Here is a 26,512-nt window from a genome sequence, read left to right as displayed (position 1 = left end):
GGCGTCGCAGAGAACGACTAGGCAGACACTAGACAGAGCGCAAATTCACCAGGCAGACACTAGACAGAAAAACACGTACACGAGGACCCAAGATCGAAGACGCACAAGCACACAGACAGTCTCGAGAAGGGAGAGACAGCAACGACAGTCACACCTCGCGGGACTACTTATGTTTTCGTAAACGTAGTCATGGCCCCCCTCTATGTCGAACGGTACACACCTGGGTGGCGGGGGCTAAAACAGCAGTCATCATGTCATCGCACCACCACCCTTGGCAGCACAAAGCTGCGCCAGAGGTCCACCAGCCCCGGAGCCGCTCCCTCGCGGCTATCGAAGCGCTCCTCGTCCCAAGCGATCAGGTAGCCCAGCCGCATCACCTCGACCGCCCGCTTGCGAGCCGCTGTCGGGAAGAGCTCGTGCGACTGCGGCGACCACTCCGCCGCCTTGAGGATGAGCCTGCCCACCTCCACCGCCTCGGCCGCTGGCTGCAGGTTGGCCGGCCTGAGGGAGGGCAGAGGTGTGTCAAAGAGAGGATCCGGCGAGTCGGGGAGAGACCATTGCATAGCGCGCCGCAGCGCGAGGGCCTTGGCCTCGCCCGCCACGCGCACGCCGAAGCGTCCCGTCGAAGCGTTTGCGAGAGGGCGAAACACGTAGACGACGACGCCAACCTTGCCGTTCATCGAAGGCCGCGAGATGAGAGAGTGGATCACGACGGTGGAGCCGAGGGCCGCAGCGGTCGGATCCGACTCGCCCCACGAGCAGAGGACGCGCGCCCGCTCGAGGGCCGACGGCTCGCCGGCCGAAGAGTCCGCGCCGCCGCGCAGCAGCGCCCGCGCCCGGTCGACGGTGAGCGCCTGCGGGAAGAGGGACTGTGAGTGTGAGGACAATGCTCTCACGCGTCTTCAGCCGCTAGTCTCGGGGCACGCCTCGAGGTGCGCGAGCGGCGTCCAGCCGCGGCTGGCGACCAGCCAGGCGGCGAGGTCGGCGTGGCCTTCTTCGGTTGCAGCCTCCTGGGGCGTGCCGAAGGGCGTAGCGGCGCGGGAGGCGCCGTAGGAGGAGAGGAGCTTGGCGACCTCGAGGTGGCCCTGGTGGCACGCAGCGAACAGCGGCGTGGAGCCGTCGTTGCAGGCTTGGCTAACCGGAGCGCCCGCCTCGAGAAGCAGCAGGGCGATCTCGAGGTGACCCTTCTCGCACGCGATGGACAGCGGCGTGACGCCGTCCTCAGCGGCTTGGTTGACCGCCGCGCCAGCCTCGAGGAGCAGCCGCGCGATCTCGAGGTGGCCCTTCCAGCACGCGCGGTACAGCGGCGTGCGGCCTTCAGCGTCTGCTTCAGCCACCACCGCGCCAGCCTGCTGGAGCAGCCGGGCGACCTCGAGGTGGCCGTGATAGCACGCGACGAGCAGCGCGGAAGCGCCGCCGCCAGTCGTCGCCCCCACGCTCGCGCCGCCCTCGAGCAGCAGCCGCGCCGCCTCGGCCTGCCCGTGACGAGCGGCCCAGGTGAGCAGCGTGTCCTGCTTCTCGGTGTCGTGCCGCGCGTCGAGCTGGGCCGCTAGCGACGTGCCGCGCGTCTCCTGCCCGGAGAGGAGAGCGCGCAGCGAGGCAAGGTCGCCCCGAGCCAGGTCGGCGAGCTGGGTTGGGAGGGTGGCGCCGCTCATGCCGCCCAAAAAAGAAAGATAGTGCTAGTTCGCGGCACAAACGGGGCGCAAACGCCAGGCTACAAAGACGGGTAGGCACGCAGTCCTGTCGGTGTATTCCTACAGGAGAGGGAGAAAGGAAGGAAGGAAGTAGACGAAACGTACAACCAAGTGCACCAAAAGAGGGGATGGGAGGACGGCACGCCGCCACCACACAGCAAAACAAACCAACTTCTCTCTCCCACACAGCTCACAGGGATTTCACTGGAAGGAAAGGTGTGTTGCTAGCCGTCGCCTTCACGATCGACAAAGATGCGTCCAAAGAGGGGAGTGGCAGTGTCCTATATCGCCCTCTCCACCGACTCGTCCGCAGCTCCAGGCGTTCCCATGTCGCAACGCGGGACTCGTCGCGTCGCGGGTACATGCCCTCGCCGCTCTCTCGCTCCACTCGCGCTATCGCGCTGCCTGCGGCTGCCCTCGGTGCTGCCTCTCGACGACGGTCGGTATGCCCGTCCCACCCCCTGCGGCCTCGCCTCAGTCGACGATGAGCAGTCCCTCCGAGTCGTCATCGTCTTCGAAGAAAACTGCTGTCCAGGTGCCGAGGTGTGTGGAAGAGTGCCGATGGCGGGGTTGGAAACTAGCCGGACGCGAGCTGAGACCACTGCGAGAGGAATAATGAGAGAATCACTATGGCGGTGTGTGTGCGCTGTATGTGTGCTGTGTCTGACGGAGAGATATGGGACGTGAGGTTTCTTTCACGGCTGTATCACAAAAAAGGAGACTCACACGGCCCGGGGCTACTGGTGGGTGCGGGGGTGCGAGCGCGGCTCGGCCTGTGGCCTCTCCGCTCTAGAGCTCTCCCGTGTGCGTTTGGTGTTAGTGCCGGCGGGGCGAGGCCGGTGCGGGAGGCTGCACCGCCTGCCCAGCAGCCGGTGGCGGCGGCTACTCACCGTCCGCTGCTTGTCATCTTCACTGCAGCCGCTGGATCCACACCACCTTGTTCGGGGAGTTGTTGCGCGAGTCCTTCGTGAAGCGCTTGCCGATGATGGCGTGGCCGTTGGGCCCGAAGAGGTCGACGTAGTGCCGGAACAGCGCCTTGCTGCGGCACGGGGGTGCGTGGCGGTGATGGTGTGGAGCGCCAGAGAGGCGGCGCGGTGTGAAGGCGTTCGCTCGCCGCTGGTTCTTGTCATAGGTGGAGTCGGTGCCCCACCCCTGGATCACGATCGTGTGCCCCACCTCGAGGTGGTCCTTCGCGCGGCTGATGACGGCCTTCCCATCCTCCAGGTTCTCGGGGGAGAAGTAGGCGATGGTGCCGCGAACGTTGGGCGCTTCCATGCTTGTTTTGTCGCAGGTCGATTGGTGAATGGGACGGTTTTCATTTCGGGAACTGTGAGATTTTTGAAACTTTTTTCTTCTTCTTCATCTTGTAAAATTCTTTTTAACGTTGACGCCCAACCCCCGACGGGCGCCTGCCTCCGGGCCATGGTCAACGGAGTCCCATCCGATGGCCTACCCTTACCGGATGGCATCGAGCTGGAAGCGGGCAGTGACGTCTATTTCAATGTGGGACCCCCGGCGGATGGATCCGCGCCTCGATTCAGTCTGCTGGCGCAACGCGCCTCTCGGTGTCGTACTGCTTCCGTGGCAACAGGGTGGTAGCGTCCATCACCGCCACACAGTGCAACGACCCATCAGTCATCCTGTTCCGTCCCCCGGCGGAGGAGGACAAGGGCAAGAAGAAGAAGCGGCTGCGGGAGGTGGGAACCGCGTCTGGATACGCGGCCAGTGAGTACACGACCGCTGCCCCCTCAGGGGAGGCGTGGCGCTCACCACTGCAGGCCGGCCGGTCCTGGCACAGGGTGAGCGGAAGCCCGCTCGAGCGTCACAGGCTCAGCAACTTTTGCAAGAAGGCGCTGTCGCACCTCGAGACCTTGTACGGCAGCCTGGACTCTGCCTGGCATGCGGGGTGGCGCTGGGAGGCGGCGCCGCGGGGGATGACAGTCGGGCACAAGCACCTCTTCTGGGCACCAAAGGCGAGCCACCCCTCCAAGCCTAACGGGGTAGTGCCTAGCACCTCTTCTGGGCACCAAAGGCGAGCCACCCCTCCAAGCCTAACGGGGTAGTGCCTTTACGGCATGGGTACCCTAGAAGAGGGTCCCCAGCACTTTGCGTTTCCAGAAATTTCCAGGGAAACTAGAGGGTGTTTGGTGCTCCATTCTGGCAACTCTGGAGTTTCCCTGAGTCTGAGAGCTGGTCTGGGGCAAAATCTGAGGCGAAACCGAGGAACTCGGCAAAATACCCAGCCGCTCGCAGGGTAATTTCCAGGTAGACTCATTTTGCCGCCTGGGCTGATTTTGGATTTCCACGGAGTTTCCTCGGGAAACCAGAGAGGAAACGAGAGGGTGCTGTGGTGGAGAAACACGGAAAGGAAACGAGACGGGGTGCGCGAGGAAACATGGATACATTGATTGGCGTCGGGTTACGGGCTAGAGAGCCATAGCCCCGGGGGTGCGCGTTCGCAGGGAAAGGGCCTTAAAGTAAACACGGGTCTCCGAGGGTTAGCTCCGCGCTCCGGGTTTCCCCTAGCAGCAGACCGCCCCCTCTACTCGGAGCTATAATGAACACCAGACATGAACACGACACGCACTCTCACACTTCGTCAACGCGCAGGGCACCTTCGCGCGGGGTCTTCATCCTCACTCCGGAGGAGGCCCCCCCCTCCTCTGAGTTCTTCCTCTTGTTCGCCTTCCGTGAGCCCGACTAGCGTTTTTTTTCTCTCTCTCCAAATTTGCGCTGGGAGGTGCGGCCACCCTCACCCTGAGGAGGAGAGCTCGATGGACCCGGACTGGACACCGCCTCGCGGGGGCATGCGACACGGCGAGGAGAGCCGCGGCAGCGGCGCTCCGTGCGTGACGACGAGGCGTTCGGCCGCTGCAGGCTCGTCCTCACAGGCGGCGTGGCCGCCGCGCCCCGGGGCCGACCTGTCGAGCCTGGACAAGGACCTCTTCAGCGACACGGACGGCTCGGACGAAAACACGGACGAGGAGGAGGAGGAGACCCCGCCCGCCGCGCGCCGCACGCCGCACGCCGCGGCCGTCCGCCGCCGCCCGCAGGCCGCTGGCAAGCGCAAGGCGAAGGCCGCACTGGCGTGCGAACAGGATCACAAGGCGCGGGCGAGGGAGCTCGCCGCGAGGCGCCGAGAGCGGCACGAGGCGCTGCTGCCGCCGCAAAAGGGGTTGCGGACGGCGGAGGCGCGCCGCTTGCGAGCGGTGAGCGAAAGGCTGGAGCTGCCAGATCCGGACGACGCCGAGGCGAGCGGCGCCTTCATGGACTCGGTGCTGGGCAACTATGTCGGCAGGTTGCGCGCAGAGGGCGAGGCGCGGGGCGCGACAGTGAGGGCTGGCTTCACACGCACGCAGACCCTCGTGGCCGGCATGCCGGTCCCGCCGCGGTGCCGGTTTGTGGCCGGCTGGGACGCAATCAACGCCGCGGCGCAGGCGGCGGCGGCGCGCCAAAAGGAGGCCGCGGCGGCGGAGCTGGCGCGGCCGCCGGTGGCGGAGGCGGAGGGGCTGCGGCTGCGCCTCTCGAGCAGCAGTAGCACCCGGTACAGGGGCGTGCGTGAGATTCAGTCTGGCCGCTTCCAGGCGGAGTACAGGGTGGACGGAAGGAAGGTCTGCCTCGGCACCTTCGACACGGCGGTGGAGGCGGCGGTGGCGTACGCGCGGGTGGTCGGCGAGGGGGCGGTCGGCGAGGGGGCTAACGCGGAGGAGGCGGAGGGGCTGCGGCTGCACCTCTCCAGCAGCAGCAGCACCGGTTACAAGGGCGTGCGCGCGGACAAGAGCCGCTTCGAGGCGCGGGGAGAGGTGGACGGAAGGAGAGTCTCCTTCGGCTCCTTCGCCACGGCGGTGGAGGCGGCGGTGGCGTACGCGCGGGCGGTCGGCGAGGCCCCAGCGGCGACGTGATAGGCCCGACTCTGTGCCTCCCTAGCTCCCAGGGCACTGATTCCCAGCTCTGTGTGTACTTTTAGCTTACTGGGAGAAAAGAGAGAGGGGGTTGTGTGTCTCTCTCTGTGTGTAAAGTCTAAAGACAAAGAGCCGGGCGGCACTGACGCCGCCGGGCGGCCTCTCGTCCTCATACACAGCGGCAAGTTCGGCCCGGCGACGCGAGACCTCGAGGCGAGCGTGCGCTCCGTCTTTTACGAGATCGAGAGGGTGATCGCGCAGCTGCCGCCCGGCCAGGCCCAGTTCGCCGTCTTTTACGACCGTACCGGCTTCTCCATCAAGAAGAACTGGGACTTAGCCGCCACGGCGCCGCTGGAGCTGCTCTACTGCGGCCTAACCATCTGCTCCGACGGCTGCTCGCAGCTGCAGTCGGCGCTCTGGGGCCGCCTCTCCTTTCGGATCACGCAGCGCGTCTCGCTTCGCCTCTTTGAGCACCTGCACGCGCTGTCGCTCCGCTGGCATCTCAACCGCAAGACGGGCGAGGTCCTCGCCGTGATGAACCAGGGCGTCGGCGCGGTCGCGACGCTACTGCAGGTGGGCCTGGGAGGCTGGCGACCCGCTGCCCAGCAAGACGCTGCCCTCGAGTGCGCGCCCCCGAGTGCCGGCATTGGCTTGTACAGCCCTGTTGCCCCGCCAGGTGGCAACCTTCTCCATCTCTGCGACGCTGCTCGAGCTTGTCCTCACGTCTGCCGTCTTCGCAAAGATCGGCGTGCCGGCCATCTCGCTGTGCGTCGTCGGCGGCGCGGCACTCTACACGTGGTACACGGTCGCCCTGACAACGATGCGCGTCGGCCAGCGCCGCGAGGTGAACGGGGCAAGCAAGAGGGCGCAGGACGTGGTCGTCGACTCGCTGCTCAACTTCGAGACGGTCAAGCTCTTCGCCGCGGAGGCGACGGAGGCGAGGCGGTACGGCGGCTTCACGACGGCGCTCAGCGAGCTGCAGGTCAAGGCGCAGGACTCGCTCTCCCTCCTCAACTGGGGCCAGACCGGAGCGATGCAGCTCGGCTCGCCGCGCCCGCTCGCCAGCCCGAGTCGACTCGGCGCCCTCCCACAGACACGCGCTCGCCCCGTGCAGGCATGCTCGGCGGGCTGCTCGTCGCGTGCGGCGCGACGGCCGGCGGCGGGATGAGCGTCGGCGACTTTGTCATGATCCAGCTCTACATCACCCAGCTCTTCCGGCCGCTCTCAAACTTGGGCGGCAACTACCGCCAGCTCACCCAGTCGCTGACCGACGTCGAGAAGATGGCAGAGCTGCTCGAGACGGCCGTCGAGGTCGTGGACGTGCCAGGCGCGGCCGACCTGCGCGCGGTGGCGAGCTCCTGCCCTCGCGAGCAGCGCGACGTCGTCTTCGAGGCCGTCTCCTTCCGGTACGCCGGGCCGAGCTCTCCGGGCGTCTCCTCCCTCTCGCTGCGCATCCGGCCGGGCGGCAGCGTCGCGCTGGTCGGGCCGAGCGGCTCCGGAAAGTCGACGAGCACACGCCTCCTGTGCCGCCTCCTCGAGGTGCACGCCGGCCGCGTCCTCGTCAGCGGCGTCGACGTTCGCTCCGTCACGCAGCACTCGCTCCGCTCGGTTGTGAGCTGCGTCAGCCAGGCACCTGTGTGTAATCTCGGGTAATCTCGGGTAATCTCGGTCGTGAGCTGCGTCAGCCAGGCACCTGTGTGTAATCTCGGGTAATCTCGGGTAATCTCGGTCGTGAGCTGCGCCAGCCAGGCGGCTGTTTCCCCTCCTGGCTGCCCCCCCTCGACGCGAGGAGACGCGGGACACGTCCATGGACACGTCCATGACACGCCCCCCGGCCCGCGGCCCGCAGGACACCGTCCTCTTCAACGCGAGCGTGCGCACCAACCTCGTCTACGGCGCGCCGGACGCGACCGACGCGCAGATCCAGGCGGCGTGCGCTCTCGCGCGGGTCGACTCGTACCTCGCGCGGCTCGAGAAGGGGCTCGACACGGCGGTCGGCGAGCGCGGCCTCCGCCTCTCGGGCGGCGAGAAGCAGCGGCTCGGCATCGCGCGCGCGCTGCTGCGGGAGCCCTCCGTGCTCGTGCTCGACGAGGCGACGAGCGCCCTCGACACCGAGACGGAGCGCGAGGTGCAGGACGCGCTCGACGCGGCGGCGGCCGGCCGCTGCACGCTCGCGATCGCCCACCGGCTGTCGACGATCGTCAACGTCGACGAGATCCTCGTGCTCAAGGGCGGCGTCGCCGCAGAGCGGGGGACGCACGAGGCGCTGCTCGAGGCGGGCGGGCTGTACGCGTCCATGTGGAGCAAGCAGGCCAACCTCGAGCGGAGCAAGGCGGCGAGCGGCGAAGGCCGGCTCACCTGCCACGAGTGCAAGTGCTGCAACGAGGAGTGCTGCAAGGGGTGCGGTGGCTAGGGCGGCGGTGGCCCAGCGGCGCGCATGCGGAGTAGGTATGACGTATGATTCTTGTGGAGCTCTGAAAAAACCGGAAAAAAGAAAACAGAAATTCCAGAAAGAAAGAAATAAAGAAAACGGACACCCCAAGGCCCGGCGGAATTCTTTTTTCCTGCCCGCTGAGAACAATATATTGCGGCTGCTTCCGAGCTTCTTGGAGATGCTCTCCGCCGCTCCTCCTCCAAAGGCCCTGCTCCTCGCCGGTGCGGCCGCGGCGGTCGCCGCGCTGGTCTACCTGCGCCGCCGCCGCGCTTTGCCTCCCGCCCGGCGCGCGCGCATCGCCGTGGTGGGCTGCGGCGGCTGGGCTCAAGGTTGGCACCTCCCAAACATCTCGAACCGCCCCGACGCGCAGCTGGTCGCGCTGGTGGATCCGGCCGACGATCCAGGCGCCGGCGGCTGCCTGCACGGGCGCGTGGAGTCGATGAGCGACCTTGCGGCCCGATACGGCGTCCCGCGCTACAAGACGCTGCAGGCGCTGCTCGAGGAGCGGCGAGACGAGCTCGACGGCGTTCTCGTCGCGGCGCCGCACGGCCACCACTGCTCGCTGGGCCTGGCCGTTCTCGAGGCGGGCCTTCACCTCCTCCTCGAGAAGCCCATGTGCGCCGATGTCGGGGAGGCTCGCGCGCTCGCCGCCGCCGCCGCCGCCTCGCCGCAGCTGGCGCTTCTCGTCAACAACACGGCCAACTGGCAGCCGGGCTTCCTGGAGGCGCGCAAGGCGGTGCGGCAGGGCGTGCTCGGCGAGGTCCGCTCCGTCTCGTGCGTCTTCGCTGCGCCGCTCGGCTGGCTCTTTGAGGGCGCGGACCACGTCCGCTGGTCGCGCAGCGAGGGGAGCATGCGTGGGAATGGCTTCGGGTGGGGCCAGCTCTCGCACACCTTCGCGTGGGTGTTCGGCGTGACGGGGCTCACGCCCGCCACCGTCTTCGCTGCCGCGGTCCACTCCGAGAGCACCGGCGCCGACATCCACGATGCCCTCACCCTCACCTGCACCAACGGCGCCGTCATCGCCGTCTGCGGCGCCGGCACCGCCCCGGACGCTGGCTTCAAGGTGGTCGCCAACTGGGTCTTCGGGACGCGAGGGATGCTCCACTACGGCGGCCTCGCCGGCTCGGACGCCGCCGCCCCCGGAGCCGACGGCGACGGCTCCGCGGCGGCGCGGCGCGCCTCGGCTGTCACCGCGGCTCAGGCTAAGGGCGCGCGGCTGCAGGTGTGGCGGCACGACGGCGCGCACTCGGCCGGGGCGCCGTTTGCGTTCGAGTCGCTCGACCAGGCGGGGCCTGGCCCGGGAAGCCTGCACGCCTTTGTCTCCGCTTGCCGCGGGGAGGAGTACGAGGTTGGCGCCGGCCCGGTCGAGGGGCTGAAGGCGGTGGCTGCGATCGACGCGCTCTACCGCTCGATCCGGTCCGGAAAGCCAGAGAGCGTGGCCGGCTGCGAGGGGTTTTCTGAGAGTCGCGTCGCGGCGTAGCAGTGTACATGTACGATTTTCGATCACCACGCACCCCGGTCTAGAAGAGCACACATGTACACGTACCTACCGCGGGCGGCGGAACCGCGGTGCGCGTCACCCCACTGCCCACATACACCCGCTCACGGTCACGCGCGGGGGGGGGCACTCCACTCGCTGAGACTCCACCCATGACTCCACCACCACCTCAGACGTCAGAGGCCCACGGCCTCACGCGTAGACAATTATCAGCGCACAGGGAGCGCGATGGCCAACTCGAGAAAGGCGGAGAGGGGACGGAAGAGGCAGCCGCGGGCGGGGCGGGGCGGCGTGATGGTCGGCTCTCGTGGCGACCTCAAGAGCCGGCCGATCGAATCGCGCGTTTTCTGCTGCGGCATCACATGAATGGTCGGCTGGCCCTCTTCACGCCTTCTGCGCCGGCAGGCCAGGAGCGACGCGCGCGGACGCCTGCGTCTCGGGCACGTCTGGCACGGCGGGCGGGTAGCCGCCCTTCGGCTCCTCCGCGTCGCCGTCCGAGGGCATCTCTGGTGGTCCGACGAGCACGAGGAGGACGGGCAGAAGCAGGAGGCCTGGTCGGTGAGGGGCGGGGGGCGGAGTGAGGGGTGAGCAGGAGGCCTCTGTGGGCCGGGTGGGGGTGGGCCAGGTGTGGTGCGGGGAGTCGTGCGGGGTGTCGTGCGTGCCGTGTGCAACGCCAAAGACGGAGATGGAGAAGAACTGCTTGAAGAAGACGCGGAAGATGTAGCTCTGCGAGGCGGAGAGGACGAGGACGGCGAGGAAGGTGGAGAAGGCGCCGTGGATGACGGCGGTGCCTGCGGCGGTGGCGCAGCGCGTCGGGAGAGGCGAGGGCGGGGTGCGGTGAGGCGAGCAGCGCAAGTCGCCCATCTCGCTGACAGCGGACTGCATCCGCTCTGTGTGCGTGCCCTTTGCGATGACAAACGCGTGCGCAACGTGCGCCGAGTAGTCGACGGCGAGGCCTATGGGAAGGGGCTGCCGATGAGAGGGATGGTCCCGGTGGGTGGGGGGGGTGGGTGGGGGGTGGGGGGGGGGTGGGGGGGTGGGGGGGGGTGTGGCGACGCCGATGGCGAGGACGAGGTTGACGACGGAGACCGAGTCGATGGTGAGGCCCCACATCTGCATCACGCCGAGGATGCTCACGTCGGTGAGCAGCACGCAGAGCATCACGAGCAGCGTGGTGCGCAGCTCGGCGAGGATGAGCAGCACGATGACAAAGACCTGAGGGGGCCGGGCGGGTGGGAGGGAGGGGGGCGCGGGGGGAGGGGAGGGGGAGGGAAGGGGGAGGGGAAATCGGCTCGGCATGGGCAGAGGTGCGGGGCGGGGGGGGGTGGCACCGCGGCGATGGCGAGCCCGAGGTTGGTGAGCATCTCCCGCTGGATGACCTTGTACTGCTCGTAGTAGAGGTACTGGAAGCCGTACGCGTAGGCGCCCTCGATCGGGACCGAGGCTACACTCGCGCGGAGCGAGTCCATCGCATCGATCTCGTCGGCAGCCTGGCAAGCGAGGGGTGGGGTGAGACGCGCGAGCGAGCGGCGTGAGCACGCGGAGAGAGGAGAGGCGGTGGGGGCGGAGCTGCACACCTCAGTGAGAGGGAGCTGCGTGGCGCGCAGCCTCGCCGCCGACAAGCCCTGGCCCGGCGCTGCCGCGTCGACCCACAGCACGTCCCTCGCGAAAGCGCCCCCCTCCGACGCAGTCACAAACTCATTGAGCCAGCTGTAGTAGTCGGCGGGAGGGAGGAGCGCGTCCGCCAGAGAGGAGGGCGGGCCGCCCGCGGCAGACTCCAAGCTGGCGCTTCCCTTTGCGGCCCAAGCCCAGGCCAGCAGGGCGCGCTGGAAGGAGACAAGTGAGGAGCGGTCCACCCACGGGTCCGTCTCGGCCGCTACCGCGAGCTGCTCGAGCAGCAGCTGGCTCGAGACGGCGGAGTAGTCGAAGGCGGCCGACGAGGGCGTGACGAGGTTGACGTCGAGCGGGAGCCCGCCGAAGTACTCGTCCTCGACGTCGAAGGTGCGCTGCAGCACGGCGTCGTCTCCGACGAACCAGCGGTACTCGAAGTCGACGCTGAGCTTGGACGCCTGCCAGCCGCACACGGCTGCCCAAACCGCCATGCAGACGACAACTGCCACCTGGACCGGCTTGCGCGCGAGGGCCGGCGCGTAGTGGCGGCGCAGCACGGAGCGCAGGAGCCCCTCCTCGGGCGCCTTGACGGCGGCGCATGAGTTTGCGAAGCAACCGCAGCAGCCAGACTCGACCGAAGGGTCCAGAGGGCCGCAGCAGGGGCAGCAGTCGGGCTTGCCGGCGGCTTCGCGGTGTGCGTCGAGCGCCATCCAGCCGGCAAAGAAGGAGATTTGGAGCAGGTAGTCTGCGGTGATGCCGATGGTCGCGAAGCAGCAGAAGGCCGCGAGCGCCGGCAGGGAGGAGGTGGAGCCGAGGGCGAACGCGACGAGGTCGGTCAGCGACGTGACCGTGATGCTCACGCCGGCGGAGCCCATGCACGCCGCCATCCGCTCGGCGGGCGGGGCGGTCTTGTCGGTCGCGCTGAGCGCCTGCTCCAGCACGAACATGTCGTCCACGCCGATGCCGAGCAGGATAAAGGGCAGGACGGTCACGACCGGGTTGACTTCGTAGCCGATGAGCGTGGTGAAGCCGTACGCCACTCCCACCGACAGCGCGCACGAGACGAGCCCCGCGATGGCGAGCGCGGAGCGGGAGCGGCGCGGGTCAAACTTGAAGAAGACGGCGAGGGCGTACGCGCCGATGAGGATGAAGCCGATGTTTATCTTGATGACGTCGCCGCTGATGTTGCCGCTCAGCTCGCGCTCGATGGCGCCGGCAGTATTTGGATACGCGTCGACCAGAGGCGACTCCCACTCGACGGCGATGGCGTCGCCGTAGGCGGAGCCGCGGGAGAGCGGAGGGTCGCTGGTCCACTCCTCTCCGACCAGCAGGTTGAGCTGGTCCTCCCACGCCGTCGCAGCCTCGAGCTGGTCCTTCACCGCGTCCACGCTGCTCTTGTAGCCCTCGAGCGGCAGGCCTAGCTTGACTGCCTTTGCAGAGACCAGCTTGCCGGCACCGTCGTACTCGAGGCCGCCAAAGACGCGCCGCACGTCAAAGGTGACGTTGCCGCCGGGGGGGTAGAGGCTGCCCGCCACTCCGGTCCCGGACTCGACCATCTCGAGAATCTCAGCGTCCGTGAGGTCGAGAACGACATTCCCGGACCCGTCCTCGAACAGAGGAAAGGCAGAGCCGTAGGTCAGGCACTGGCTCAGCTCGCTTGACGCGTCGCCGGCCGCTCGGTCGCACACCTCGGAGTAGCCCACCGCCGAAGGAGTGAGGGGGCTACAGCCACCGTCGCAAATGTCCGTCGCAGTCAGGTTGCGCCTCGCTAACTCGCGGAAACGGTACACCTCCTGCAGGATGGGAGCGGTGAGGACAGTGCCGCCAGACGTGGCAAGAAAGTATACAAAATTCTGCCGCGTGAAGGCGCCGGTGGGGTTGAAAGCGGCGTCAAAGCTCTCCTGGTCTTTGGACGCCTCGGCATCTTCCGGCACCCACAGCTTGTCCCCGTTGGATTGGTAGGGCAGGCCGTCGCCACCAAAGGAGAGGAGGAGCTTCGTGGACGCGAGGACGGCGGCGCAAAGCGAGACGAGGATGATGAGCCATGGACGGCGCGAGAGAAGGCGGCCCCAGGCTGCAAATACGCTGTAGAAGCGGCGGTGCACGGCCTGGGACGCGCGGACCTGCAGGCCGGTGCAGCGGGGCATTCGGGAACTGCAGGAAACCGCTCGGCGTCGCGTGCCGGTTCGCGCGGCGCGAGCGGACGGAGGCAGAGCGGCGGGGGCGCGAGCAGGAACTCGCGCGAAGGTTCGGCGGAGCGGTTTCACGGCGCCAAACTTTTCTCGTTTTCGAGCGGCTGATCATGCGATTGATACGGCAAAGGACAACCCCACGAGGAGGATACGATTCCTAGCGACCCGCCGAATCGAGCATGGAGAGCCGGCAGCACGGAATCTGGGAGGACGGCACGCCACCACCACACAGGGATTCAAACCTCTGGTGAAAGAGAAATTGTGCGTTTTTTGAAAGAGAAAAGGATTGATTGATTGATGGGAAGGCGAAACACAGTCCGACCAACGACTGGGACACCAACGCGGTATGGGTGGACGCTAGACAGGCGATGACGGTCACACAGGAGCGACACACAGAACCACAAGACAAGACACTCAGCCAAACTGACTGCCAGGTCTGCCACACATCCTGAGCGAACTTCCCTAGTCACCCGCGGCCGGACTCCATCCGGCACGCGTCGCTGGGCGCTCAGAGCCGCGTCCCCTGCTCGCCACCCCGACGCCCAAGTGCGCCCGAGCGAACGACAGGCGGCACGCGAAGACTGGTTGCAATCCCGCCGACCGCGAGGCCGCGGGATGATGCGTGCGTGGTCAGAAAAGGCCGGCGTGTTCATGATAAACAAGCTTCAGTTTGTGCTAGTGAACTGAGGAGAAGCGGGTCGAGCCTCGGCGCAGAGGGCAGCGCCTAGCGGGCGGGAACCCTTACCCCCGCGCCCGCCGCTGCCCGCCGCTTTGTGCGCGGGACCTCCGAGCGCCACGAGGCTCCTGACACAGCTCCCGACTAGCGTCGGCTCCTGCTCAGACAGGCGCCAATCGACCAGTTCTCAAGCGAGCGGAGGCGGCGCTACCCGCCGGCCCGCCAGCGACGCACGCTGCAGGCGCCCCGGCGCGCAGGGCAGCCAGGCCGAACCGAACGACTACCGATGCCGGCAACGTCAATGCTCTCCTCCATGCAGAAGGCGCTGCGCAGCCTCCTCGTCGGCGACGACGAGGTCATCCCCGCGCGCGGCTGCTCCCGGGCCGACGGCGTCGCGGAGCCGACGTCGCCCCCCGCGCCGCTCGTCTGCAGCCCCAGCCAACGTTCCGAGTTCAACGATCCAGGTGACCGTCCACCCCCCCCACTCTGCCAAGCGGCACCCAGCCCCCCTCGTCCGGCGGAAGCCCACCGGCCGAGCGGCGAACGTGGCCCTCGAGCCAGCCCCCGCGGCACCCGACACGACACTGGCCCTCGCGCCTCGACACGATACGATGACCCGGCGATCCGGTGAGTACTGAGGGCGATCCCTCGGGCCGAGGGCGAACCCTCGGCCCCGCCAAGCGGCACCCATGCCCCCTCGGCCGGCGGAAGCCCACCGGCCGAGCGGCGGACGTGGCCCTCGAGGGCGATCCCTCCGAGGGCCGAGGGCGAATCCCTCCGTCACACGGCTGACGTACGATACGATGACCCGGCGATCCGGCGAGTACTGAGGGCGATCCCTCCGGCCAAGGGCGAACCCTCGGCCCCGCCAAGCGGCACCCACCCTCCTCGGCCGGCGGAAGCCCACCGGCCGAGCGGCGAACACGGCCCTCGAGCCAGCCCCCCGTGGCACCGACACGACACTGGCCCGCGCGCCTCGACACGACACGATGACCCGGCGATCACCCCCCCCCCCTCGGCCGGCGGAAGCCCGCCGGCCGAGCGGCGAACGCGGCCCTCGAGCCAGCCCCCGCGGCACCCGACACGACCCTGGCCCTCGCGCCCCGACACGATACAATGACCCGGCGAACCGGTGAGTACTGGGACACGGCTCCCTCGCCCGCAAGCGCGGCCCCGCCAAGCGGCACCCACCCCCTCCGCCGGCGGAAGCCCGCCGGCGGAGCGGCGGACGCGGCCCTTACGCCAGCCTCGTGGCACCCGACACGACACCGGCCCTCGCGCCTCGACGCAACACGCACGACATGATACCGTCACGGTAGTCCGGGCAAGAGCGGTCGCGACACGACGCTCACCCGCAGCGTCGCCCCGCCCGGCAGGCGGTGAACCGCTGACGAGCCCGGAGCACCAGCCTCCCTCGCCACCGCCGAGGACGGCATGACGGCCCCGACGCCGAGGACGGCTACGACCAGTCCGGCAGCCAGCCTGACGACTCCGAGTCGGGCGACTGCGACACCGACAGCGCTCGCGACGACTCCACGAGCAAGCAGACCGGAGTCCCCCGGTGCCGCTTCTTCGCTGCCGGCTATTGCAGGCAGGGAGACAAGTGCCGCTTCGCGCACTGAGCCGCCCCATCCCCGAGCTCGGAGGGCGAGACCGAATAGGACCGTCACTCACTCAATTTGGGGATCCTTCACGCGCTGCGCTACGCTTGGAGTCGCTCACCCCGGGATCGCTCCTTCCCTCGCTCCGGTGATTGGGGAAACTCTGAGCTCCCTCCGCGTACGCTACGCTCCCTTCGGAGAGAGCCCCAGAGTCTTACCGCGCTCCGGATCCTCTTTAGCCCATCTCTGAGAGTTAGAGTGACTGGCTAGAGACGACGACGACGATACAGTTCATGATAAACAAGCTTCAGTTTGTGCTAGTGAACTGAGGAGAAGCGGGTCGAGCCTCGGCGCAGAGGGCAGCGCCTAGCGGGCGGGAACCCTTACCCCCGCGCCCGCCGCTGCCCGCCGCTTTGTGCGCGGGACCTCCGAGCGCCACGAGGCTCTTGACACAGCTCCCGACTAGCGTCGGCTCCTGCTCAGACAGGCGCCAATCGACCAGTTCTCAAGCGACCCACCACCATCCCTCATCTACCGCCCGATCGAATCGCATTCGTCTCTTGCGAGTTCCTCTTGCTCCAAGAGGTTCCAGAGAACGGGGAAACTCTGAGCTCCCTCCGCGTACGCTACGCTCCCTTCGGAGAGAGCCCCAGAGTCTTACCGCGCTCCGGATCCTCTTTAGCCCATCTCTGAGAGTTAGAGTGACTGGCTAGAGACGACGACGACGATACAGTTCACGGCCGACACCACTGCGATTTCGGCTGGCTTGACGAACGCTCCAGGCAAAGACACCATGGGCAACGCCTCCTCGACGACCGACGAGCCTGGCAACCGCAGCCGATCCCCGCAGGCCGCTCGGCTGCAGGTGACAGGCGCTGGCCCGCATGCGCCGCAGGTCAGGTGCTTCCAGTGCCGAGGCGTCTTCCAGTCATCTAGCAGTTCGCTGCACTGCCGCTGCCCGTACTGCTCGGCTGTGAACGGCGTGGCCCTGCCGGCGGGCGGCGTGCAACAGCTCTCCGGCCTGGGCGCGCTCGCTGCGGCGCTGAACAACGCGCCCAGCAGCAGCAGCAGCAGCAGCAGCGCAGCGCCAACCAGCGTCATCCGCCGGCTGCAGGCCCGGGAGGTCACGCCGTTGGTGCGTTCCCCGCCTGCGCCGTCGCCCCCTGAGGCCCCTGCGCGCGCGTCCTCTCCCTCCCTCCCTCCCCTCCCGTTTCCCCCGCCACCCTCCACCTCTGCGCGTCTCCCCCCTCGCGCGCCGCAGGAGCTGCTCCTCCTGCGCGAGTTTGTCGAGCAGCACCTGCAGCAGTCGCGCGACGGGGCGAGCGCGGGCGAGATTGAGCAGAGGACCGCAGCGTGGACCGTGACCGACGTCGGCAAGCTGCCCGAGGAATTGCGCACTTGCTGCGTCTGTCTCGAGGACGTCTGCGCCGGCCAGCCCGTCCGCACGCTGCCTTGTCTGCACACCTTCCACGCGCAGTGCGCAGAGGAGTGGTTGAAGAAGAAGAAGACTTGCCCTCTCTGCCAGTTCGACATTGTCGACGGCGCCGACGGCGGAAGCAGCTCCCAGGAAGCTTGAGGCACGACCGCAGAGGGAGGGAGAAGATGTTTTGAGTTTTCGGGAGGGATTGGTCCAAAAGCGTAGAGAGCTGCAGCCGGTCAAGTGGGTGTCTAGTGGCAAATCAAGTACGATCGTACAAGGCAGACAGAGGTCTCGCCATGTGCGATGTGGGTCTCTCGCGCTCTCTGTCTGGAGAGCGATCGAGCGATCGCGAGCGGGAGCGCGCGCGCGAGTCGGAGTCCGACGAGTCACGACGACATTCATCATTCTCCGCCCCTTGTGCCTCGCGCTGGCGCCGAGGCACAGTCACAGCTCACACCCTCTACTCCGCGCGGACACACAGCAATGCTTCCGGACCACCTTGCCGTCGGCACAGTGTCACATACGGACATACTAAACAGGCGCGGGAAGTGCTTTGCCACAAACGACGAACGTGCGGTCTACTGGGGCGCGCCGCCCGGCCGGCCGGCGATCGAGACGAGGTTGATGCAGTACCTGTTGCCAGCCCTGTCCGGGAGGTTGTGACCGAGGTGCGTCCCCGTCACGGACACCGTCTCGCCGTCCTTGAGCACTCTCGTGTTCTCCCACACAACCTCTTGGTCGCGGAAGGAGGGCCAGCCGTGCAGGTTGGACTCGGCCAGGAATTCGTCCATGGAGCGGCCGATCGGAGCGCGGAACAGCGGTTTGCCCGTGACGGAGTCGTAGTAGGTGGTAGGCTCTGTGCGGCTCACTTCCTTGAGAAAGTCGGTCTGCTTCCAGTAGCCGCCAAACTCGGCGAAGCGGCGGTTGTAGTTGGTGATCCGATCGGCGTTCTCGACGTCAACGTTCCACCTGAGGTTTCCCTGCACGGGAGCCGCGCTAGTACCGTGCGCTTTTGGTGCCATTATGCTCTCGTCTCCCTTGACCGGCGAGCCGCCGACAATGAGATCGCCGGTGGCGGAGGCAGGCCGAATCGCCAATGCGGTCCCGAATGCGGTCGACAAGACGGCACGGCGAGGCAGTGACAGAGCGAGCGACGACGACACGACGAGAGAGAGCATTGACACAGGCACACTGAGCGACGACACGACGCGATCGCGGAGACCTGATGGCAGGCGCCTGATCCTCGTCGGAAATCGCTCTGAAACGACGCATCCCTGTATTCTTTTTTTGCTTTGGGCGGACAGCAGGATGGAAAATCTTGACCGGCCCCTGCCCTGCCCCTACCTACCTACCTACCTACCTACCTACCTACCTACCTACCCTACTTATGGGAACTAAAAAAGAAATCACGTGCGGGGTGAAGGTGGGGTACTATACCAACTGGCAAATGATCGAGGGGCCAGGATACGCCGCGAGGAGGACGGAGTTGCGCCGAAAGGCGAAAGAAGCCAACAAGAAATGTGGCACACAGAGTGATTTGGGCTCGGCAGCTTGTCGACTACCAGCCGGAGCCGGAGTCGGAACCGTAGCCGAGATGGTCGTCGGAACCGTCGGAACCGTAGCCGGAGATGGTCTTCGAGGGTGTCGAATAATGTTGTCCCCAGGCGCAGTTACATGTATTGTTATGGTGTTATGGCTCTCGGGGCATAGCAGCCCATAACATGTTATGGGTGTTATGGGTGTTATGGGTGTTATGGGCCCGGGCCCATAACACCCATAACATGTTACGGCGCGGGCGCTCCAAAAGAAGAATTTTACCGTCAAGCCGGGATGCGCGCGGCGGGGCTCCAAAAGAAAAATCCGTGGGACACATAAGTCATAACAGCTGTTATGAGGTTGTTATGCTGGCTGTCATAACAACCAGTGGGATGTGTTATGAGTGTTATGAGGTGTTATGAGGTGTTTTATGAGGTGTTATGGTAGGGTGGGCATAACAGCCATAACAGCGATGGAGGTGTTATGAGGTGTTATGAGGTGTTATGGGGTGTTATGAGCAGCCAGCCATAACAGCCATAACACCTGTTATGGCCGCTCTCATAACCTTGTCTGGGGTCAAAATATGTCATTCGCCTCGCTAGTGGAGCCGGAGCCGCATGAGTCTTGGTCGGAGGAGGAGGAGTCGGAGGAGCGGTCTCTCTCTCTCTCAAAGAAGCCGCGAGAACAAGGGACCGGCAGGCGGCGGCGCCGCAGGACGAGGCAGAAGAGAACGACGCGACAGAGGAGGAAGTGACAAGGGAGAGAACGACGAGAGTGGGACGACCGCGAGGTGGCATGAAGGTTGCAGCGAGAAGCGGCGAGAGACTGCGAAAAGAGATAGGAAGAGGCAGACTCCCTAGGGTGGGCGACGGCTAGCGCATCACACACCTCTCCTTAAAATCCCTGTGTGGTGGCGGCGTGCCGTCCTCCCATCCCTCCCTTGGGTTGTCTGTTTTCTTTCTTTCTTTCTTTACTATACCAACTAAAGTGATGGCTGGTGGTACTCTCCTGCTGCAACCACAGTCCTTCCTGTGGCATGGCAGGCCACTCTCAAGGCCACACAAGCATCAGATCACCCACTTGGGGAGGGTTGACATCGTGATTTCGGAGAGATTTTTAGCAATACCAAACAACTCTAACGTTTTTGTGATTTCCGCGGAAAATTTCTTTTTCTGCTGTGAAAATTCCGGCGCGAAGAGAGGAAAAACCCGACGGGAGGGCCCAGACCTACCCTACCTACCCCGTCATGCTGTCCGCCCCAAGCAAAACCCGACGGGAGGGCCCAGACCTACCCTACCTACCCCGTCATGCTGTCCGCCCCAAGCAAAAAAAGAATTGAAAAAACCAAGTACAACTCTCTCTCACAGCAGACAGGCTCGACACAGGTGCGAACTGGCGCGTGCTAGCACTCCGAAAAGAATTTGCGGAAATGTGCATTTGGGTTCGTTGTCAATCTCGTGTCGACTGATGCGCGGTTACACCCGCACGGGCGAGTGGCCAGAGCCCATTCTCACCAGCCCTGCCCCGCAGCGCGGCCGCTCGCCAAGCCCCGCAGATGACGAGATGAGTGGTCAGATGGATAGTGCCAGAGAGCGAGGGGTCCAGGGGGGAGCACAAATAGGACGCCCAGCCCTGCCCTCGTGCCGCCGAGTGCATATCCTATGTGCGAGAGAGGATCCCCTGTGTGCCCTGTGCCCAGCCCTCTCCGCGCGGCGATGCGCCGCCCTCCCCCCTCGCTTTTGCAAATTCCTGCAAAGGTGGGGACGTGTCTGTCCTCGACCCAGCCCTAGCTTGGGATGTCCGTTTTATTTATTTATTTATTAATCTCGTGTCTCTGACTCTGTCTCTCGCGCGTGTGTGTGTGTGTCTTGTCCTCTCCGCCAGCCCTAGCGCAAGGTGTGAGCGTTTTGCTTTTTCTTTCTTGTATCGTATCGCAAGGGACGACGATCGACGTATACGGCTGCGCAGGAGGAGACAGCGCCTCGGCGCGCTCTTAATAGATAGATCACTGCAGCGCGTTGCCGGGTACGTGCCACATGCCACGAGCCACGTGGTGCTGCGGCTGTGGCGGCTGCGGGTGCAGCTGCGGTGGTTGCGGCCCATGGCTCGCCACGGAGAGCCGTCGCAGTTTGGTGTGCATGCTCGACAGTGCCCCCTGCCGCCACCGGACGCGGGGGCGTGAGGAGAGGGTCAGGGGAGAGGGCCAGGGGGGGGGGGGGGGGGTGAGGAGGGGATCTCATTTTGGGTGGTTGGGGGGGGGGGGGGGGGGGCGACTCGCCAGCTCCGCCGCGGCTGCAGATTCCGGCTTTCGCTTGGTCGCCTGTAGGCGAGCAGGAGGGGAGAGGGCGAGCGTGGGGCGCGGGGTGCGGGGTGCGCGGGCGGCGCGGGCGTGCGCAGCTGCCGTGCACTGGAGAGTGGGCGGCGTGGGCTCCTGTCTGGCGTCGCAAGCGTGCGCCACGGCGTCCAAGATGCTGGGCTCGAGAGGCACCTGCGGAAGAGAGGAGAGGGACGGTGCTCTGGGCCACGGACCAGAGAGGGCCGGAGAGGCGGAGAGGTTCGGGGGGGGGAGAGAGGAGGGCGCTGCCGCGCCGGCCACACGAGCTCAAAGTCGCGCGCGGCGTCGGCGAGGCTGGCGGTGACCGGGCGGGCGAGGCAGAACTGCTCGCTGCCGTGCGAGTCCAGCTGCACCACGTAAGAGCGCTCAAAGACGGTGAACTTGTACGACGAGCACCAGCCCTCGGGCAGGTAATAGCGGAGTCGACCGGAGAAGCGAGCACGCCCGTCGTCGTCCTGTCGCAGCGACGCGGCCCTCGCGCCCGCAGGCGTGGAACTGCGCGGCGGGGCCGCTGCGTACGCAAATAGAGCGACTGTGGAGCCGTCGCAGCGCTGCGGGTGGGCGAGTGGGCGCCGCGGCCGCGGGCGCCACTCGTCAACGGCGGGCATGCTGCAATCGTCCTCGCTGAACGAATTCAGGCCCGGCGTGGCGGGAACATTCCAACTGTCTTGCATACTCGGGAGCGCGGGAGGGGAAGTGGAGGCCAGGCGAGAGCCCAGCGAGGCCGCGAAAAATAACAGGTTGACGGTGCATTACACCACCGCAGTATCAAACGGCATCCCCCAAGGCGAAATCAGAATCCCTAGTAAAATCCCTTGCCGGCGTGCCGTCCTTTCATCCTCGCTTGGGTTGTAAATATAAATAAAAACGGACACCTCTAACGCTACTGTGTCTGTGAGATGGGCAAAAGGAACGGGTTGTCGGTTTTATTTATTATTTCTTTTTTCAAGCAGGAGCAGCAGCAGCAGTAGTAGAGGTGTGCAGTGTGCACAAACCGCTCTGGCCTCTGCACCCAACACGGTACAGCTACACGCAACGACACAGCGCTGGCAGTATGCACGCAGTGAAACCACCCCGGGGCCAACCCGCTTCGGTTTCGTCGGTCATAGTGCACTATAACCCACGAAACCCGAATAAAAAAAACGTGTGCCCCCCTTGGAGTGTATCTTGAGTGTTGCTATGGAGCGTCCGGTTCAACACGCGCTTGCGCGCTCGCGTCTGCTGGCGCCCAGAGAACATGTTGCACCACATGCTCCCGGCGGAGCCCAACTGCTTGCACTCGACAAGGCAGTGCATCCACTCGCGGGAGCTGAAGTCGAACTTCCACTCGATGCGGCTCGCGCCGGATTGTGAGCTCGGCGAGCGAGGTCGGAGAGCGACCTCAGTTGGCCCAAGCCGCACGACACTGAGGCAGAGCGGCCGTGCGCGTACGACGCCGTACGCACACGGCCACTCTGCACCGACCGCAGCGCTGCATTGCGACCGCAGAGGCTCAGCTCAGCCAGGGCTCGCTCGCCCGAGCTCGGAGCCGCCGGCGGCCGTGCCTCCACCGCCGAGACTCCACACCATGCGGCCCAGCACCCCGGCAGAGAGGAGGTAACCGAGGTCCCAGCTCGACGAACTGAATCCGCCGTACCCATCGCCGGACCAGCCGCCGCTGTCGCTGCCTCGACGCCGCGCGCCATAGGTTGTGCGTCGGTCTCCGCCGCTGTCGTAGCCGCCCCGCTCGCGGTAGCCACTGCCGCGCCCCCCGTAACCGCTTGTCGCGGCCGGCGCGAGCCAAAAGTAGTACGCGAATGCGGCGGTGCTGAGCAGGAGGCAGGTGACTTGCGCAGGAGTGAAGCGCTGACCCGTGACACGCTCCATCGAGTCCGCGGCAGCATTCGCCGCAGACCGCGCCGCCGCGAGAGGCCCGCCCGGGTCGCGCACCGCGGTCATCACCACAAAGAGGACGAGGGCTGCGAGCGCCGCATTGCCCATCGACCATCCCGACACCAGGCAGAGCACGGCCGCCAGGCCTGCCGCGAGCTGGTGCGGAGGAGGTAGCGACCTTGCGAGGCCCCGGACGTCAAAGCCTTGACGGCCACCGCCGGCTCGTTCTCCTCCTCCGCCTGCGGTGGGCTGGCAGCGGGCCGGGAGCAGTGCGACCAGCTCGCCCGAGCGCAGGATCACGTTGTAGCGGCCGGTGGCGTCATTGAAGGACTCGACGCGCCCCTCCTGCCCGTTGAGGTCGGCGCGCTGCGTTCCAATGACGCGCACGACCTTGCCGACCAGTGGCGCCATGAACACGCCACAAGCAGCCCTCACCGCAGAAGAATTTAAACAACGCAACTCTATCTCACAGCACACAGGCTCGACACAGGTGCGAACTGGCGCGTGCTAGTACTATCACCGGCACACCACCGGAGCCGCCTAAGCGACTCCGTTAAGAACGGCAATGCACTTCGCTCCGTGCACAATGCCGCTGTCCCCGCACGCTAGCTCGTTCACCGTCTGCCACGCCACGGCGGTGTGGAGAACGACAGACAAGCGCTGCATCTGCAGCCCGTGCCAGTTCTTGGTGGTCCATGTGACCTCATCGAGGTGCTGAGCGTGCGAAAGTTTGTTACTCAGCTGGTCCGCCGCCTGCCGAAGAATTCTGCGGACGCCGTCCCCGAAGCCGCCGAACGTCTCGAAGTCGAGCAAACGCAGGTCGCAATTCTTCTCCCGCGCGAACCGGTAGTCGCCCTTCTTGTAGGGGGCCGTCACAGGTGCCCCCGCCTCCGCCTCCCCCTCACTCTCCCCCTCCTCCTCTTCCGCCGCCGCCGCCTCCGCCTCTGCATCCTCCGCCTCCCTCCCCCCCTCCCCCCCCCCCTCCGGCCGCGGCCATGCAGCATGCCCTAACACTAAGTCGAGCAGCGCCCGCTCGGTGTTGCCGAAGGCGACAAAAGCCCCCTTCCAGCCGAGCCGATCGCCACCCTTGCACGTAAGCGAGCTCGTGAGTTTCAAGTCGCCAACGAGGCGCACATGCCCTTTGCCGATGTTCGCCGCCGCCACGTCAGGTTGTTTTGGGTTACTGTAACTGAGGTGTGCAGTCGGCTCCATCTCGATGAGCATGCCCCACGCCGAGCGAAGGGTCTTGACGAGTCGTTTGAGCAGGTATTTGTGTCGTGTCGCATGCTTCGCACGCGGGTTGACCATTGCGGCATCGCCGAGTTCTTCGTGCGGCTTGCCGTTTGGCGCCTTCTTGCCCGCCTCCACCGCCTGGCAGGCAACATCGAGCGGGAGGCCGAGGCGGCGCTGAACTGTAATGCGCATCGCCCACGTCTCCATCTTCATATCATCCCGCATGGGGATCGCATTCAGGAAGGCGCCAGCCCCCTCCTGGCTGACTGCGACGAACCGAATCGCCTCGCGCCAGCACTTGTGGTTCTTGCACCTGCCAGTCTTGTAGCGGCCGCCCCGCCGGGATGCCTCGCTGACGAAGGCGTCGGCGAGGGCGAGCCAGTTGCGATGGTGTATGCCGACGGTGTACCGCCGCTGCGCCTGCTGTACGCAGAAGAATTCGTCGAGTGAGTGCTCCAAATGCTACAAAGTGCATCACTTGAGCCCGAACTGCCCGCCGGACATGTCGGAACCGTCCGACTATAGTGACTAGCACACCTCTGTCAAGAGTCCCCACCCGAGGAGTCACACAGCAGTCACCTGTGTGATGCACGCCCTGTGAGCGGGGCGGGGTGCGCACTGTGCCTCTGTGTTTGTGCGTCGCCCATCTCTACGGGAGATGACTGCTCTATTTATTTATTACAAAGTGCATGAAGGTTGCAGCGAGAAGCGGCGAGAGACTGCGAAGAGAGATAGGAAGAGGCAGACTCCCTAGGGTGGCGGGCGACGGCTAGCGCACCACACACCTCTCCTTAAAATCCCTGTGTGGTGGCGGCGTGCCGTCCTCCCATGGGTTGTCTGTTTTCTTTCTTTCTTTCTTACAAAGTGAACTCTACACTCCAAGTGCTCCAAGCCCGGCTCGCTGGCGCCCTCGACGCTGGCCCTGATGTGGTCTGTCCTCGACCCAGCTCTAGCTTTACGCTTTAGTACACCGCTTGCTTACATTCTTTGGCCATGGTGTGAGGGTGAGGTTGATGACCGCACTCCAAGTCGCAAGTGCTCGAAGTACTCAACACAGGTACTACCCGAAAACGGAGTGGAGTAGACTAATTCAACTAATCAATCCCACTTCAACGATCGGCTCACTCGACAGGCCAACTCCATCGCGCCGGCTGACAGGTGGGAGCCTCCGGGCCCACGTTCCTCACGGCGAGCGCCACCGCGTCAGCGTAGAGCTGCGCGTCGCACCTGGTGATCTCCTCGATCCTCGCGCGCTGGGCCGCGCGCAGGCTCGCCGGGCGCAGGCGCGGGCCAGTAAGCGTCGTGCTCGGCACGTTGCGCAGCGAGTAGTTGAGCGGCGGGTCTTGGAGGCCGCGAGATCTCCAGCTCGCCGCCCTCCTGTCTGTGCAGACGAGGCCCCCTCCCGGCGAGAGGCTATACTGCTGCGTCGACCTGCAGATCGCCGGCTGAAGTCGCAGCCCCGTCTCGACGGCTCGCAGGAAGGATGCGAGGCAGGAGGTCACGCCAACCACGTCAAACGTACTGAGCCGCGCGCGAGCCTCGGGCAAGATCGAACAGCGGCGGCCAAGCGTCACGTCCGAGGAGTGCATCCCGCGCCGCCTCGGGCTGAAGCGCGTGTGCAGCACGCCGGCCCGCTCCGTCACCAGCAGGCCCGCCTGCGCCGCCTCGACGCCCTCAGCCCAGCCCATGAAGTCGCCGGGGAAGCCCTGCGGAGGCCACATCCTGTAGGCGGAGAAGATGTGCGAGAGCGGCTCCCGGACCACCGTGGCGGTCAGCACCTTGCCCCCGGCGGCGGCGTACACCTCTCGAAGCCGAGGCAAGGCGGGCGCGACCGTCTCGAGGAAGAATGCCATCCATCCCATCGCGTGAAACTCGACAGCGATTCGAGCCCGCAGCGGCGAGGCGTGAGGCGTCGCGGCATGGCGATCGCAGATGGTTAGGCCCCGGCCCATCCCATCTCGGCAGCTGCGGCCGAGGAGGCCGCCGAAGCTTGCACATATGAAGGCGGCCGACTCTTGGTACGGCACGACGGCGTCGAGGCGCGGTGTCTTGCGCACGATGTTTTGCTCCAGCCACGTCATGACCGACGTCCCGCCGGTCTTCTCAATGTGGTACAGCAGCAGCAGTGCGGGAGGCTCGGTGTGATGCTGCGTGTACAAGGTGCGGTTGTAGGCACCGCCGTGCAGCCTCTGCTCGAACCTCCGCTGACAGCATGTCCCCGGATGGCATCCTGACCGCTGGTTACAAAGACCGACGCTGCAGCTCGACATCAACGCGTGCGAGCCGTCAAGGGTTCGTGAGTAAAATTCCGCTAGGCATCACGCGCCAAAAAATCGAAGCAAAAGAAGTAATTCGTAAACACACTCTTTAGCTTGTAAAGGGCAGATACGGATAACGGTTTTTTCTTTTCAAAAATATCGGTTACAATCAAAAGATTTGCCCGCTGAGCTGGTACGCGCCACCCCAAACCCGGCCGCGCGCTTTTCACCCGGATATGCTGCGGCTGTG

The 26,512-nt window shown here is 65.8% G+C and overlaps 7 protein-coding genes across 7 annotated transcripts; 3 read left to right on the top strand and 4 right to left on the bottom strand.

Moving 5' to 3' along the window:
* Window positions 1-254: 254 nt before the first annotated feature.
* EMIHUDRAFT_237494 (hypothetical protein) lies at window positions 255-2,023 on the bottom strand (the record flags this gene model as incomplete). The annotated part of the gene is made up of 2 exons (XM_005777978.1): window positions 255-854; window positions 1,994-2,023. The coding sequence occupies 2 exons, from the start codon at window positions 2,021-2,023 to the stop codon at window positions 255-257; spliced, it is 630 nt and encodes a 209-aa protein (XP_005778035.1).
* A 2,406-nt stretch (window positions 2,024-4,429) lies between these two features.
* Window positions 4,430-8,079, top strand: EMIHUDRAFT_469133 (putative ABC transporter). Its single transcript, XM_005777977.1, has 5 exons — window positions 4,430-5,551; window positions 5,714-6,169; window positions 6,273-6,666; window positions 6,711-7,207; window positions 7,446-8,079. The coding sequence occupies exons 1-5, from the start codon at window positions 4,469-4,471 to the stop codon at window positions 8,007-8,009; spliced, it is 2,994 nt and encodes a 997-aa protein (XP_005778034.1). The 5' UTR covers window positions 4,430-4,468; the 3' UTR covers window positions 8,010-8,079.
* Window positions 8,080-8,208: 129 nt separating this feature from the next.
* EMIHUDRAFT_237490 (hypothetical protein) lies at window positions 8,209-9,510 on the top strand (the record flags this gene model as incomplete). The annotated part of the gene is made up of 3 exons (XM_005777976.1): window positions 8,209-8,655; window positions 8,740-9,108; window positions 9,232-9,510. 3 exons carry the CDS (start codon window positions 8,209-8,211, stop codon window positions 9,508-9,510), a joined length of 1,095 nt encoding a protein of 364 aa, XP_005778033.1.
* A 402-nt stretch (window positions 9,511-9,912) lies between these two features.
* EMIHUDRAFT_237489 (hypothetical protein) lies at window positions 9,913-13,286 on the bottom strand (the record flags this gene model as incomplete). Its single annotated transcript, XM_005777975.1, has 4 exons — window positions 9,913-10,497; window positions 10,585-10,743; window positions 10,860-11,018; window positions 11,106-13,286. 4 exons carry the CDS (start codon window positions 13,284-13,286, stop codon window positions 9,913-9,915), a joined length of 3,084 nt encoding a protein of 1,027 aa, XP_005778032.1.
* Window positions 13,287-17,004: 3,718 nt separating this feature from the next.
* On the top strand, window positions 17,005-17,184 carry EMIHUDRAFT_73835 (hypothetical protein; the record flags this gene model as incomplete). Its single annotated transcript, XM_005777974.1, has 1 exon — window positions 17,005-17,184. A coding segment is annotated over one exon (180 nt), but the record flags the coding sequence as incomplete, so codon positions are not given.
* A 232-nt stretch (window positions 17,185-17,416) lies between these two features.
* On the bottom strand, window positions 17,417-18,263 carry EMIHUDRAFT_443584 (hypothetical protein). The gene has a single exon (XM_005777973.1). The coding sequence runs from the start codon at window positions 18,204-18,206 to the stop codon at window positions 17,607-17,609; it is 600 nt and encodes a 199-aa protein (XP_005778030.1). The 5' UTR covers window positions 18,207-18,263; the 3' UTR covers window positions 17,417-17,606.
* A 2,206-nt stretch (window positions 18,264-20,469) lies between these two features.
* EMIHUDRAFT_443582 (hypothetical protein) lies at window positions 20,470-21,604 on the bottom strand. The gene is made up of 4 exons (XM_005777972.1): window positions 21,154-21,604; window positions 20,996-21,052; window positions 20,843-20,884; window positions 20,470-20,719 (listed from the first exon to the last, which is right to left on the bottom strand). The coding sequence occupies exons 1-4, from the start codon at window positions 21,571-21,573 to the stop codon at window positions 20,570-20,572; spliced, it is 669 nt and encodes a 222-aa protein (XP_005778029.1). The 5' UTR covers window positions 21,574-21,604; the 3' UTR covers window positions 20,470-20,569.
* Between the last annotated feature and the right edge of the window lie 4,908 nt (window positions 21,605-26,512).

This window comes from Emiliania huxleyi (assembly GCF_000372725.1).
Source record: "Emiliania huxleyi CCMP1516 unplaced genomic scaffold EMIHUscaffold_251, whole genome shotgun sequence".
Lineage (NCBI taxonomy): Eukaryota > Haptophyta > Isochrysidales > Noelaerhabdaceae > Emiliania > Emiliania huxleyi.
The sequence above is the reverse complement of the archived record's forward strand: the minus strand, read 5'-3'. Positions and strand labels throughout refer to the sequence as shown.